The 13,696-nt window shown below is 52.1% G+C and overlaps 1 protein-coding gene across 1 annotated transcript in view; it reads right to left on the bottom strand.

The window, feature by feature from the left end:
- The window catches only part of SCAP (SREBF chaperone), a 70,892-nt gene that overhangs the window by 7,406 nt on the left and 49,790 nt on the right, over nt 1-13,696 (bottom strand). The window contains exons 4-10 of the mRNA XM_040445189.1: nt 6,178-6,335; nt 5,172-5,392; nt 4,888-4,993; nt 4,076-4,248; nt 3,553-3,679; nt 1,907-2,019; nt 802-896 (exon numbers count right to left, since the gene is read on the bottom strand). Coding sequence (XP_040301123.1) covers nt 802-896; nt 1,907-2,019; nt 3,553-3,679; nt 4,076-4,248; nt 4,888-4,993; nt 5,172-5,392; nt 6,178-6,335 — 993 coding nt within the window. The remainder of the gene's footprint in view (nt 1-801; nt 897-1,906; nt 2,020-3,552; nt 3,680-4,075; nt 4,249-4,887; nt 4,994-5,171; nt 5,393-6,177; nt 6,336-13,696) is intronic.

The following is a 13,696-nucleotide window of genomic DNA, read 5'->3' on the forward strand; positions in this document are numbered from 1 at the left end:
TCTCAGAAAGCTTCCTGGCCAGTGACTGCAAGGGACCAAAGTGGGCGAGAGGACAGGAGGGAATTAATTTCTGCCTTGAAACTGAATAAAGGTAGTCTCTCTGCTCCCCAAACTCTGCTCACATTTCAGCCTTCTTCCCCTGCCCTTCACCACAGCTGCCATTCGAATCTGGGGGGCAGAGGAGGGATCTAGCCCATGGTGGCACAGTGGCCAAGTCCGCTCCTATGTCACAAGATGGCAATATGTCCTGCAGATGTCCTCTGGGTAAAAGCCTGCAGCCCTCTGTTCTCTGCTCACCCCCACAACTCAGTAGGCCCACCAGCGTTGGGGAAGGACAGGGAGGACATCACTCCCTTCCGTCAACCCCTCAAGCAACAGTCATCGAGTCCAGGTTCCGGCCCAGTGGAGGTCCTCCTCCACCTGCTCACAGCCCCACAGCTGAGTGAGGCACTTGGCCAAGAGGAGGAGCCACTCTGAGCAATGGGTGGTGGCCATGTGTCTGGAGGCCACATATGGGGGTCAGGGCTAAGCCTAGGAAAGAGGAGGGCACAGATTCAGGGACCCCACGATGTTTCTGCCTGAGAAAAGAGAAACAGGTGTGACTGGAACTGGGCTGAGAACCTCTGAACCAGGGCTGCCAGGAGCACTGTGCACAGAACCACCATCCCGGCAGCAGAGAGGTCCCATCTCCCAGGTGAGGGTGCCTGTGTTGAGAAGGGTGCACCCTGCACAGAGCTGCACAGCTGGGGAACTGGTCAACTGCTTCTGCGCTCACCCGAGTGGCGGGCCCCGGGGCCTTACCTGGATGGCGGGCACCAGGGTGAAGTAGCCAATGAGGATGATGCCCAGCTCTGTGGCCATGTTCTTCATGATGGACCAGCTCTCGCTGCTTAGGCCTGCAGAGGACAACAACAGGGCCTTGGGGCCAGCACACGTCTGCGCACAACCTTGTGCTCCTCAGCGGGGAGAGGCACGGGGAGGGCGCCCAGCCTTCTGAGGCGGCGACTCCACCACGGCGCCCCTGGCTCGGGACGCTGCCGGGGCCCAGGCCCCAGGTGCTGCCGTCACTGCACAGTCGCCATGAAGAAGGGGCCGAGGGGGGGCACAGAGGCAGGGAGAGGCAGGGTGCCAAGGTGAGCAGTGCCATCCACTCTGGCACAGCCGGCCTCCACGGATTGTCCTGTCCGGTCAGCACGGGCATGGTGTGAGTGTGCCTGCCCACACGTGGCAGAGGCCCGAGCAATGGAAGTGCCAGCTGTTCTTCCTCCAGCCCTTTCCCCATAGCGAGCCCCTGGTGGGAAAGGCACCATGTCCCCTGACATCCTCAGAGCTCCCCATCTACTGCAGGGCCTGGCCTCTCACAGGAGCTCACGAAGGTTCCTCGAATGAATAAACAGTCTACCCTTGGCCTTGTTCCCACAGACCTGGGGTCCGGAGGAGGAAGTGCAACACTTCAGACTTTCAGGCCTAGGCTCCCTGCCCACTTTCCTCAGAACCCCGATCCCCAGCTCCTGGCACTGAGTCCACGGGGCCTTTTCTGGCAGTTGTGGAGACAGCGTCTCTGAAGTGAGCAGCCGCAGAAGCCTGGACCTAGTGTGGTGGAGTGTGGCAGGGAGAGAAAGCACCAGGTACCAGTCTGGACAAAGGGCCACTGAACACATGAGTCCCACAGCAGAGTCCAGTTTGTGTTCTTACTGACATGTGAACCAGGACACGGTAAAGTCCAGCGACTCTTTGGTTCCTCAGGGCACACGCTAACAAGCTGCCAAGGCCTGGTGGCCCACACCAGATTACACTAGAGGGCAAAGCAAGGGTGACGTCTGGGGCTCCCCATCTCCCCCGCAGGAGGAAGCCCAGCACAGACCGCCCGCCCGCCCTGGCGCACCCCCACAGCCGGCCGTGTTACCTTGGGCAATGCGCAGCTTCACCTCGAGGTCCACTGGGGTCGAGACCACGGACTTGGTGAGCACCAACACGTTCTCTAACCCAATAACCACCACAAGGTAGGGGAAAATCTCTCTGAGGACAGAGAGGGAGAGGGTGAGGACAGTGCTGAGGAGGGCCCCCAACATAGGCTGGTTCTCAACAGGTTTGGGCCCCAGGAAGGCTGTGGGGTTTGAAGCCTGTAGTGAGAGGCAGCTGAGTGACTTCCAGAAGCACAGAGCAGAAACCCTAGACTCCCCCGCTGTGCTACATAGGGCCTCTGCCTACCCAGTTCTCGGCTTTCAGTCCGGCAAGCATCCCTGCCTCTGACAATGCAGCACAGCGGAAGGAGGGCCAGAGGAGGCCCCAGCTGTCGGAGCAGCCTTCTCCCACACAGAACTCTGCTGGCCAGAGGAAAGGACCATGGCCGGGACCCCTCGGCAGCACTGCAGGCCAAGCCATTGGGACTAAGCGGAAGCGGAACGAGAGGAGCTCCAAGCCCTGCTCGGCTCTGGAGAGACTGAATCTGGAGAGACTACTAAGCTCCCTGGGACCACAGGCTCACACCACTGGAGATGAACAGGGCGCACCAGCTGAGGTGTGTGCCTCATGGGACCTCTGCTGTGGGGCAGTGGAAATGAGGGCTCTGAGGAGGCTCTGGCACAGCAGCCAGCCACGGGGGAGGGGTGTTAGCATCAGGTTCAGGAAAGGAAGCAAGTGTTCTACGAGTAAGGGAAGTAACAGAGAACACAACATTGCTGCTCCTGCAACTGGCCTGACAAGCCAGGGAGGGGACAGCCAGTCAGTGACCACTAACAGACAGGTGGGCGGGGCCTAGGAGACAGGGCTTCCAGCCGACTGGGAGATAAAGGACAAAAGAAAGCAAATATCATTGGAAAGGCGGCAAATTCAAGTGTGCTTGTGTCTTTTTTTTTTTTTAAATGACATTTATCCATCTATTTTTGATAGAGACAGAGAGACAGAGAGTGTATGCTAGTGCAAGCAGGGGAACAACCGAGAGAGAGGGAGACAGAGAATCCCAAACAGGCCCCACACTGACAGTGCAGAGCTTATGCAGGGTTCAAACCATGAGATCACGACCTGAGCCAAAATCAAGAGTCGCTCACTCAACTGTCTGAGCCGCCTGGGTGCTTATGGTCTTTTAAAAACTTACTCTGAAATGACCTATTCTATTAGTCACTTAAATGTTTTAATAGTAAAAAAAAAAAAAAAAAAAAAAAAAAAAAAAAGGGGGAAAACCCGTGTGTGCCTTAAGCCATCAAGGAGTAGAATGCAGGAGTATATGTAATATGTGAACACACAGACACCTATATACACACACACACATGCAATACAAGGGTATACATATGCATACACACTTATATACACATACACGAATACACGTTCCACATATACACACATGTATGTACACACACATGCCTATATATATGTATATATAGATATACTACATATACACGTATATGAATATAAACCCAGTAACTCAAAGGTAAAAAGTGTACCTCTTAAATGTCAAAATAACAACATGAAGATATAGGGTAACGGCAAGCCCAGGGGCTCTCCAGCCTGAGGGTACTCCCTGAAGCTCAGCGGAGCCTAGTGGGGACCTACCCGCCATTGAGGGTGGGTGTCAGGCCGAAGAGTGTGCAGAGCCCCACAGACATGAGCAGCGAGCTGAGCACTGTGACCACGGCAGCGAGAGCCAGCCCCCACTTGGACTTGACCATGTCGATCTTGCCTGGAGGGCAGAGAGGGCACATCAGGGCTGCATCTCTCCCAGAACCAGACTCACAGGGCCCTTCTGTGCAGAGCTCCTAGGAGTAGAGTGTGCCCTGACAGCTGAGGAAGGGACGGTCCCTGGTTTAACCTAAGAAAAGGATGACCATGTATACTTCATACTTCCCAGTCTCAGAGGAAGAGTGTGTCTTTTGGGAACCCTAACCCAGGAAAGATCTTTTCCTGAGAAGCCAGAAAAGCCATGGACCCACCCGAGCCCCTGAGACTCTGCTGGGGGATGAAGCCCTGGGCGTGTCTGACATCTCTCCCCAAGCCACCTCCAGAGGCAGGGAAGCAGGCGGTCTGGAATGCCCGTTTAGCTTGGAGGAAGCCCCTAGCCTCTGTGCTCTGGACCTACGCGTAGAGAAGTAGATGTAAGCAAACAAGATGATGTAGGTGGTCACAAGCGGGATGAGTTCCGCGATGCCAATCTCCTCCTTGAAGTGCACGTGGACCAGGCTCTCCGCCCGAAGGGTGCAGTTGGGGCTAGGGTGCAGGAGCATCAGACGGGCCCGCAGGCTGCCCAGGAACCTGGTCATGGAGCAGGTGGGATAGATGGACCGGCCCTCTTGGGCCAGGGGCAAAGGCAATCCCTGAAAGGAAGGCCCATCAGGGCTTCCCTCCTCCCCATGTTGGAGGGGGCTTTTCTGTGGTGTCCGAACTTCCTTGCAGTCTCTAAGGGGTCTTGGAAGAATTCTCAAGTTGTCTCAGGAGCCCCCCACCCCACCCTACCCTGCTCCTTCCTCAACGTCCCTTTCCCAACCTATCAATGCCAAACACCCACCAAGACAGCCAACCGGAGGTATCTCAAGCACTCTCTCCCTTGCTAGGGAGCTGCCTACAGCACTTTGCTGGGGAGGCCTGAGGCCACATGAGGCTCACTAGTCTCCAGCTGGGGACCCCTGCCACAGGCTCAAGAAAGCCCAGTGGAGGCATCAAGACACTAAATTTGCCAGCCCTGCCTTAGTCCCTATTCTTAACCAGGAGTCAGGTCACCCCGCTCAAATGTGAAAAGACAGCATCCCTCAATCTAAGAGAGAGAAACATTTCAACAGGAGGCCTGAAAACTCTAAGTTCCCAGGGGGGCATTCTGGACACCCTAGACCAGAACAGGGACTACTCAAAGCTTCATACCATTCCCAGCCAGGAGCCCCGAGCCGACAGCCTTACTTGGCATGGTAGCGCTGGAAGACCAGGGTAATGGTGTAGGAGACCATCCTCTTCCTGGTGTAGAGGCTCACCCCGCTGTACTTCCCAGGAACACCAAATAGCAAGTCTGCAGATGGAAACCAGGAGGTACTGACAGAAAAAGGCAGCTGCCGTAGAGCCGCCAAGGACCCCTCCCACACCCTAAAAAACATAGGGTAACCCTGATCTGTCAGAGCACCCATCAAAAAGGACATAGTGACCAACAGGCACCCTTGCGGGCCCCTAGGGAATCTGCCCTGGGGTACCTTTGAGCGTGGCTGAGGTCTGTAGGGTTTTGGGCTCATGCTGGTGGATGGTCCCAATGATGTCAGGATCAGCATGGAAGCGTTCCCGGTCATTCTGCCAAAAGTTCCCAGGGGATAGCAGCAGGCACCCATGCTCAGGAAGTAAGTTCCGGAGCTTCCTGAGGCCAGGCAGTAGGTCGGTCACCTGCAGGCATACCTCCTCCAGGCCCCTGGTCCCGGAACTGTGCAGGACATAGGACAAGGCATCTGTCGTGTCTGCGAGCACAGGGCAGGCCCACTGCACTTACAGAGGGACCCTCTGTCATCAGGTTCCCAGATGCCTGGTATCTCTAAGAGCCTAAGGATTAGGGCAGCAGGAGAAAGTTCTTTTAGGTGGCCAACAACCAAACCATGTGGTTGACTGACCTCCAAAGTACATTTGGGGCCCAAGCCTCTCTAAGTAAGTTCTGGGAACATGCACAACCTCCCACCGATGAAGACACCTCAGCCAATTCAGTGGGCAAAGAGGCGAGGGTGAAAATTAGGGGCTTCATTTCATTCACCAGAATGCATGTCAAAGCCCTCAGCTAACTAAAACCCAGCGGAGCGGGTGAAGCAGCCTGTGAAGCCAGCACAGGCTGGGGAGCGCCACCCGGGCTGGGGCTTCAGAAGCGATCCCCAGGGGAAGTGTGCTTCTCCTCAGCTCGGCTACCACCACCATATCCACATCTCATAACCGTTGGGCAATAAGCCATCTGAGGTGCGAGGCAGGCAGTTCCCCGTCAGCTCATCACAGGGTCAGCCCCGTGGACACCTACTCTGTCTGAGACCTGTGGATGAAACTATGTGTGCCATCCATGTAGGTCGAGGGGTAGTGGGGCACAATGTGAAAGTGGCTCACCTGCCACTCTCACTTGTGCAATTTCTGCAGCACTGGCTGGTGCACTGGAATCACACCGAGGACCGTATGCCCTCCACCTTCAGTAGGGAACAGATTCAGGGAGGCTGGGGGCACTGACAGGGATACCTGTCTCTCAGCACGTGGTTCCGGATCTCTTCCACCAGCTGGAATGCCCGGGACAGAGGTGAACGAAACACATCTACTGCCAGGAGGTTCTTGTGCCAGGGAGACACTGAAGACTTCACAAATATCTGCTGGATATAAGCCACCGGGGCACCCACGTACTGCAGAAGAAACAGGGCAGGGGTGAAAATGTCAGCTCGGCACATGAGGGAGAAATGGGCCCACACTCAATAAGGATTTACTGAGCATCTACTATGGGTAAAGCACTGTGGGGCCCAAAGGATGGGCCTTCAAAAGTGAAGACGTCTCCAAGGGGTTCTTTGCAATTTATGAACCACATTCCTACACACTTCCCCATAGATCAGGGGTCGGCAGACTATGGCTACAGGCTAAATCAAGCCCAGTGCCTGCTTTTCTAAATCAAGTTTTACTGGAACACAACCAGGCCCACTCCATTCCGTCCTGTCCACGACTGCTTTCCCACAATAATGGCAGAGGTGAGTGTTCACAACAGAGACCGTGTAACCCACAAAGCCTCAAACATTCATCATCTAGCCCTCTATGGAAAACGTCTGCCGAATTCACAGTAGACCATCAGCTCCCAACAGGGTGCAGCCTGTCTTACTGATCCTGCCATTTGCAGGTCAGTGGTTTTTAAAGACCGAAAGACCCAACTTTAAATCCCAGCTCTCCAAGTGTATGGCCCTGGAAACATTTTTGACTCCTCTGGATTTCAGTTTCCTCACTGTGAAAGGGGGGTGACTGACATTCACCCTGCAGCATCAAGATGCACACACATCTCACACCACACAGACACACGTGTGTATACAAATAGCACGTGCAGAGACAGGTACTAATGGACATGTTAGCAATAGACAGTGTGGCACATCATTTCATCAACCCCTCACGATAGTCCTCTGAGACGCAAGGTGACTAGCTGGGGCTTCATAACTCCCGCAGGGTGCTGCAAGGTCTCAAACCCATGTCTCCTCAATGGACATCACACACTTTTTCACTAGAACCTGCCATCTGCCCTGAAAGAGCTAACAACAAGCACCTATGTAACCAAAGTGTTCAGACATGTCTCAGGCAAGCCAGGAACTCCCAGTGATGGAGCGGTCATGGAGCACCCCCATAATGAGGTACTGGATTAGCCGTGGCAGGATTACAGCCAAGGGAGAAGGTGAGTGGAGCCACGAGGTGGGCAAGGACTGGCAGGAGAGGGACGGTGAGGGCCTCAGGGGTGCCAGGGACACTGAGAGCACAGACGGTCTAGATAGCACTAAGGAGTCCTGTCAGGTAGTAACACAAATCACAGCTAAAATGAGGGGTGGCTATGATGACGCCTGACTGAGCTGCCTGGATTCTAACCAGTTGCCAAAGAAAAGCCCCTGAGTGTCTCTGAGATGGTGACCAGATGAACGCAGTGCTCTGGAAGGCTGCCCTGGAGTTACACTGTCATCCAACTGGAGGCAGGGAACACCGTCCACGGCCGTGACGTACTGTGGTGCCGGCTGGAGGGAGCTGAGAGGGCAATCCCCACACCTGTGCCGCCATCAGGGACTCCACAGGGTGGGGGAGTAGATGAAAGGCCACTTAGCCCCTCCATGATGCCTGACTACAGGTTATCACACAGGCGAAGGTCAGGATGCTGAACACGAATGGCAAGTTAAGGCCTCCTGGGCCCCTGGACACAAAGGAACAACTCAAGGCAACCACTTACGGCTTTGTGAAGTTTACATTTATGAAGCCATGTCTTACAAAGCCTCTGGGGACAGAAGGCTGCACCTGCTTTGTCATTTGCACCGGACTCAGGCTGCTAGAAGCTGCCTAAAGGCACAGAGGAACCTGGATGGAGCTCGCTGCCGCAGGCTCTGACCTGAATAGCAGCTCATCGACTCAAGTCCTCCCTCACACAGGCCTGAATGGGGAGGAGCTGTCAATAGACGAACAGCTCTACGAGGAGAGCCATCCCCAGGGCAATCATCCTCAAGCCCTGTGAAGGACACAGCATATCATCCAGGGACAGCATGACACCAGGAAGCCTCCAGACCTGGGTTTGTTCCCACTGGGCACAAGGCTGTGACTGCACATACCACCTCTTCTGCCTTCCACTTCCACCTCCACCCTCAGGCCCACCGTGCAACTGAGCCTGTGCAACTGAGCCCTTAGTTTCTGGGTGCAAAACTCCTTCTAGCTCCTGGGCCCTCCGCTTCTTCTCCAGCCTTCCTACCCAGGCACCTTCTCCCCAGCCAGGACCATTCGGACCACCATTTCAATGAAGTACTAATGAACATCTCAGAAACTAGAGCCCTCTCCCTGGGCTCTAGGGATGGCTCTAGGAGTTCTAGGAGCATACTGCTTCCCAAATATTTTTAAGTTTCTGCCTGGAAGTGTACATATTACTACTACCATCATCAGTTTTAGGCGAGAGGATCCAGGCTTTCATCAGATTTTCACAGGAACATGTAACTCCTTCACCCCAGACCTCTCTCTCCTTTGTCCTTCCACCAGCGCTGGGTAAATCCACCGCTCCTTTGTTTGCACGCCTCAGGCGGCCAGCCTCAACAAACAAGAACCATGTACCAGTGATTCTTACTGCACATCCCTGCTTCCCGGCCTTGGCCTCCTTCTGCTGGCAGCCTCTTGATACACCCTCCCTGACTTCCAAATGAACTTCTCAAGCAGCTATTCCAAGTTTTTCCAACTCTTCCAAGATCTTGAGTCCCCTCATTTATCATGATCGTAGCAAACTCGTCACCCAACATATGTGCCCGCAACCCCCTCTTATGGGCATCAAAATTCTCTTACAGTGGTTTATTCAATAGGCATGCGCCTGACTCTTGTCATTCACTACCTCAGTTTAGGATCCCCAGTAGCAGACCCTAAGCTGGGTGGTTTATTTGGAAGGTACAGAAAATACAGGAAGGGGAGTAAAGGCAGGAACAAGGGAGGGAAAGCAGCCAAGCAAGGGTGTTCCTGGACAAGTGACCTCTGTCGGTAATGGGGTTTAGCTGAGTCATCCCATCTGAAAGATCAGAGAGCTGAGGTATTACATACCAACCCCTGCAGCTACTGCTTGAGTGCTGCTCCCAGGGGGCATGAATCCTCCAGCACCTCAGGCCTTCACCAGAGATGCTCTGACGTATGAGATGCAGAAACTGGTGGCTGGAAAGCAGGCAGGCAGGCACTAAAATAAAAGGGTAGCCGGGATGTGGGCAGGGCCCACCACTCACTGCACTAGGCCCTATCATAATCACTACTGGACATTCAAGGGAGAAACAGACATGGAAACAGACACAACACATGGTATCCAAAGTGAGCAATGGAGGAAGCATAAGGGCCAGTGGATCCAGATGCCTGTGGGCAAAGAGGGCGGACTCCTCACTAGATGGAGGCTGTGGCAGGTAGTCTTCTAACACGGCTCCAGTAACCCTCACCTCCTGGTGCTCCTGCCCACAGGCAATCCCCCTGGAGAGAGGGCTACACCCAGCGACCTGCTTCTGGCAAACAGACTACAACAAAAGTAATGACATGTCACTTCTGAGACTTGGTTACACAAGACTATGATTCTTGAGGACGTTACGCTGGGTGAAATTAGCCAGTCAGTACTGTACAATTCTACTTATATGAGGTACCTAAAGTCGTGAAATTTATACAGACAGAAAGAATGGCAGGTGGCAGGGGTATTAATGGGTACAAAGTTTCTGTTTTACAAGACGAAAAGTTATAGAGATGGATGGTTGCACAACATGAATGTATTTAATACCAGTGCACTATACACTTAAAAAGGGTTTAGATGATAAATTTTATGTTGTATTTTGCCACACACAAAAATAAAAATTGGAAGGAAAAAGGACTATGATTCTTCCTCTGCCCCCCCCTTTTGGAACCACCACTCTGATGAAGTCAGCCATGTGTCAGCTGCTCTGGAAGGTCCACGAAACAAGGAATTAAAGGGGCCCTCGGCCAACACCCGGTGAGGAATGAAGACCCTCAGCTCAACAGCCTGCAAGGAGCCTGTTGCCAGGTGGGTACTGAGAGAGCCTGCAAGTCAGGTGTCCCCACACCGGGCTTGGAGAAGAGTGCAGCCTTGGCTGCCACCTTGAGTTCAGCCTTGGGAGACCGGGAGCTATGGGACCCAGATAAGAAAACCAAGGCCCAGAGAGACAACAGGATGTGTCCAAGGACACAGCTGACAGACAGTCGAGCCAGGATTAAAGCCAGGGCTGCCCAATTCTCAATCCTGTTGTTTCTCAACAGCCAGCATGCCTGGGTGGTTGGGAACCATGAGAGTTCCTGCAGGAAACAGATGGGAAGGCCCAACATGAGCAGTGTAGGAGGGGAGCTGAGGTCCTAGGGATCCCTGGGGTCTCTGGCCACCAGCACTGACAGTATGAGGCCCCTGACCAGGGCTCCTTGGAATTCCTGTGTCCAGGCTCAGCCAGCCACCACAAACATTGCAATGCTGCCCCTGGTAGCGTAACCAGCTCTGCGGCCTGCCAGGTAGGGCTTAGTGTGAAGTTCAGGTTTCATGATGACCTGGTCTGGGAGAGCCAGGCCAGTGCAAGAGACCTCAGGCTTGTTTTGTTTAAAACACAGTCCTTCCTTTACATGCAGACAGAGCAAACTCCAGGGAGTTTACCTTCACACTGACACACCCAGAAGCTCTCTTCAGAACATGACAGAGGACTCCGGTTAACTCAGCTCTTCTGGAAAACGTGGCTGCTGATCTGTCCTCCAGCCCTGGGCAGGTAAGCGGGTGTGGTGTGGTGGGAATGGCGGTCTCAGGGGACCCACCTGGGTTCAACTTCCAGTGTCAGCCGTGGCTGTGCACCTTGGACAATGGTGTCTACATTCTCTAAGCCCCAGTCTCTTACTAGGGAACAGGGATGGAGTCCCAGACCTCACCTCATCACTGCGAAGACCAAACAAAACAACACACATAACCATCTGGCAAAGTGGCCAAAAACAGGTCACTTATATGTAGTCACATTATCATGGCTTAAAACTATTATAATTGGATTTGGCATCTCCTGAGGATCTATCTCTCCATCCCTTGCACACCCCGACCCTTTCCCTAAGCATGGTCACCTCTGTCTCTAAGTTTCTCCAAGTTCAATACAACTGATCTTCTTATCGCCACTTTCCTCAAGCTGATGCTTCTGGGGGACTGGCTTCCCACTGCCCAGTTAAAGTTGAAACCCCACAACCTGGGGTTCAACTTGGTCCCACCTTTATCAACTATCATGCTCCAAGAAAAATGCCTCACTTTACACTCTTAGTCTGCTAAATAAGCCGTGCTGTTTCTCTATTCAACAAGAAGACTTTCTTGGGCATCTACTATGTTAAAATGTTGGACTATATACGTTTGAATGGAAAATGATCTCTAGTGGGTGGAAACAGAGCACAGAGGGGAGACAGGTCACGAATCTGCAAGAGAGCTGGGGAAGGCTTCCTGGAGACAGTGGCATCTGAGCTCAGGCTAAAGGATAAGGAGTGCAGGTCTGGTGCGCCCCAAAGGGCAGTCCAAGCATGTGAACTTTGGTCACCCTCCAGAACTCTGGCCAGATCTGATCAAGGACAATGACAACAGTGCTAGCCACAAACATGTGTCAAGTGCAAGTGATGGGCCAGGCACTGCACTAAGCCTTTGCATGCCTTCATGTAATCCTCTGACAACGTCTAACGTAGGTATGATTATCATCCCCATTTTCTGAACGCAGAAACGAGGGAACAAAGGTATTAAGTAACTTGCCCAAGGTCACACGCGTGTGCGAAATGGAAAGTCTCTACCATTTCTGCTTTGCTCTTCCCTTCCGTTGGTAGAAACATCCCTCTTTCAGAAAGAAGTGTCCCTCTGAACCCAACAAGGCTACTGGTTAGTGATTCCAACAGAGGATGGGCCTAAGAGCACCAGGACCTGGCAGGGTGGATCAGAGTCCCCTCTGCAGGACACACAAAAGCAAAAATGAACACTGCAGCTGTCATCACACTATGGGGCCACTACAGCTAAAGGGGAGAAAGACGACTGTACAGAAAGCCACCTCCAGCATATGGAAAGACTTACAATTCAATAAAAAGAAATCCAAACAACTTCATTCAAAATGGGCAACACCTAAAAACACCAAAGAAAGATATGCAAATACAATAAACACGACATTAGTCATCTGGGAAACGCAAATTAAAACCATAGGGAGATTACTCTATACATCCATTAGAAAGCTTTTTAAAAATTTTGTGCCAAGAGTTTTATGGCCTGAAGACTGAACTTTAATGTTTGGGAATGTAAAAAATAACTTAAGAGGCTGACGGATGTGGAAAGAATGGCATTTCTCCTCCGCGGTCTTCCCCAAACCCATACCCCAGTCTAATCTAGAAAAAAACAGACAAATCCCACTGGAGGAGCACTCTACAAAATACCTGGCCGCCACTCCAAACTGTCAAGGTCATCAAAGATAAGGGACGTCTGCAAAACTGTTGTAGCCAAGGGAGGCCACAGGGAAAGTAACCACTAAATTTAATGTGGTGCCCTAAATGGAATCTTGGGACAGAAAAAGGACATTAGGTAAAAACTAAGAAAATTTGGTTTCCTTAGTTTTCCTTAGTGACAGTTTCTCAGAATTTCTTTGTTTTTGATAACCTTGACAATTTTAAGGAGTAGTGGTCAGGTACTGTATAAAAAGTCCCTCAAGTGGGATTCATCCAACTTCCCATAATTAGGCTGGGGTTATGGGTTTCTGGGAGAAAGACCAGAGGTAGAGTGCCTCACCTGTCACACATCAAGGGTATGTACTATCAGCCTGATCTATCACTGCTGACATTGACCCTGACCTCCTTGCTGGGGAGGTAACTGTCTGGTTCTCCACTGTAAAGTGATTCTTTGCTCCCTCTCTCCATATAGTATTCTTTGGAAGGAAGTCACTACGCACAGTCCATGCTTAAGGAAGAGAAGTTATATTCTAATCCCTTGAGGGAGAGTATTTACATAAATTATTTAGAATTTTTGCCTGGATTTATCTATTTCCCCCATTTACTTAATCACATGAACTCAAGATATTTTATACTCTGGGTTATAATCCAATACTACTTTATTTTATTGCAAAATATCTTTTGTTTTCCAGCACTGGCCATTGGGAACTCTTTCAGTTGGCTCCTGTGTCCCTTTGACGTATATTTATTTTGAACTGACATCTTTGTCTTCTCTTTCTAACCAGACAGATCTCCCCAGAAGCTGTGAGGCTCTACGTGTCCCCTAGATCATCCTGCTGGGTACACTGCAGAATGTAAACATATGCTGAATACAGGAATGAATGGAGGAAAAGGATGTTCTGGCTCCTCAGTGGGCAGCAGGTGCTTGCATTGGTGTGCCCAGTGCCCGAGCCTCCTGATTTTCCTTTGGAAATGGTCCTCTCTTGTTCTAAGCCTAGTGATGGTGACAACTAGCTGATGAAGCCAGTCAACAAAGCACCACCTTCATCACAGGATTTGGGTTGGGGACAGGCAAGCTACCTCACTTAGA

This window comes from Herpailurus yagouaroundi, unplaced genomic scaffold (genome assembly GCF_014898765.1).
Source record: "Herpailurus yagouaroundi ecotype Mexico unplaced genomic scaffold, PumYag 193, whole genome shotgun sequence".
NCBI classification, from domain to species: Eukaryota; Metazoa; Chordata; class Mammalia; order Carnivora; family Felidae; genus Herpailurus; species Herpailurus yagouaroundi.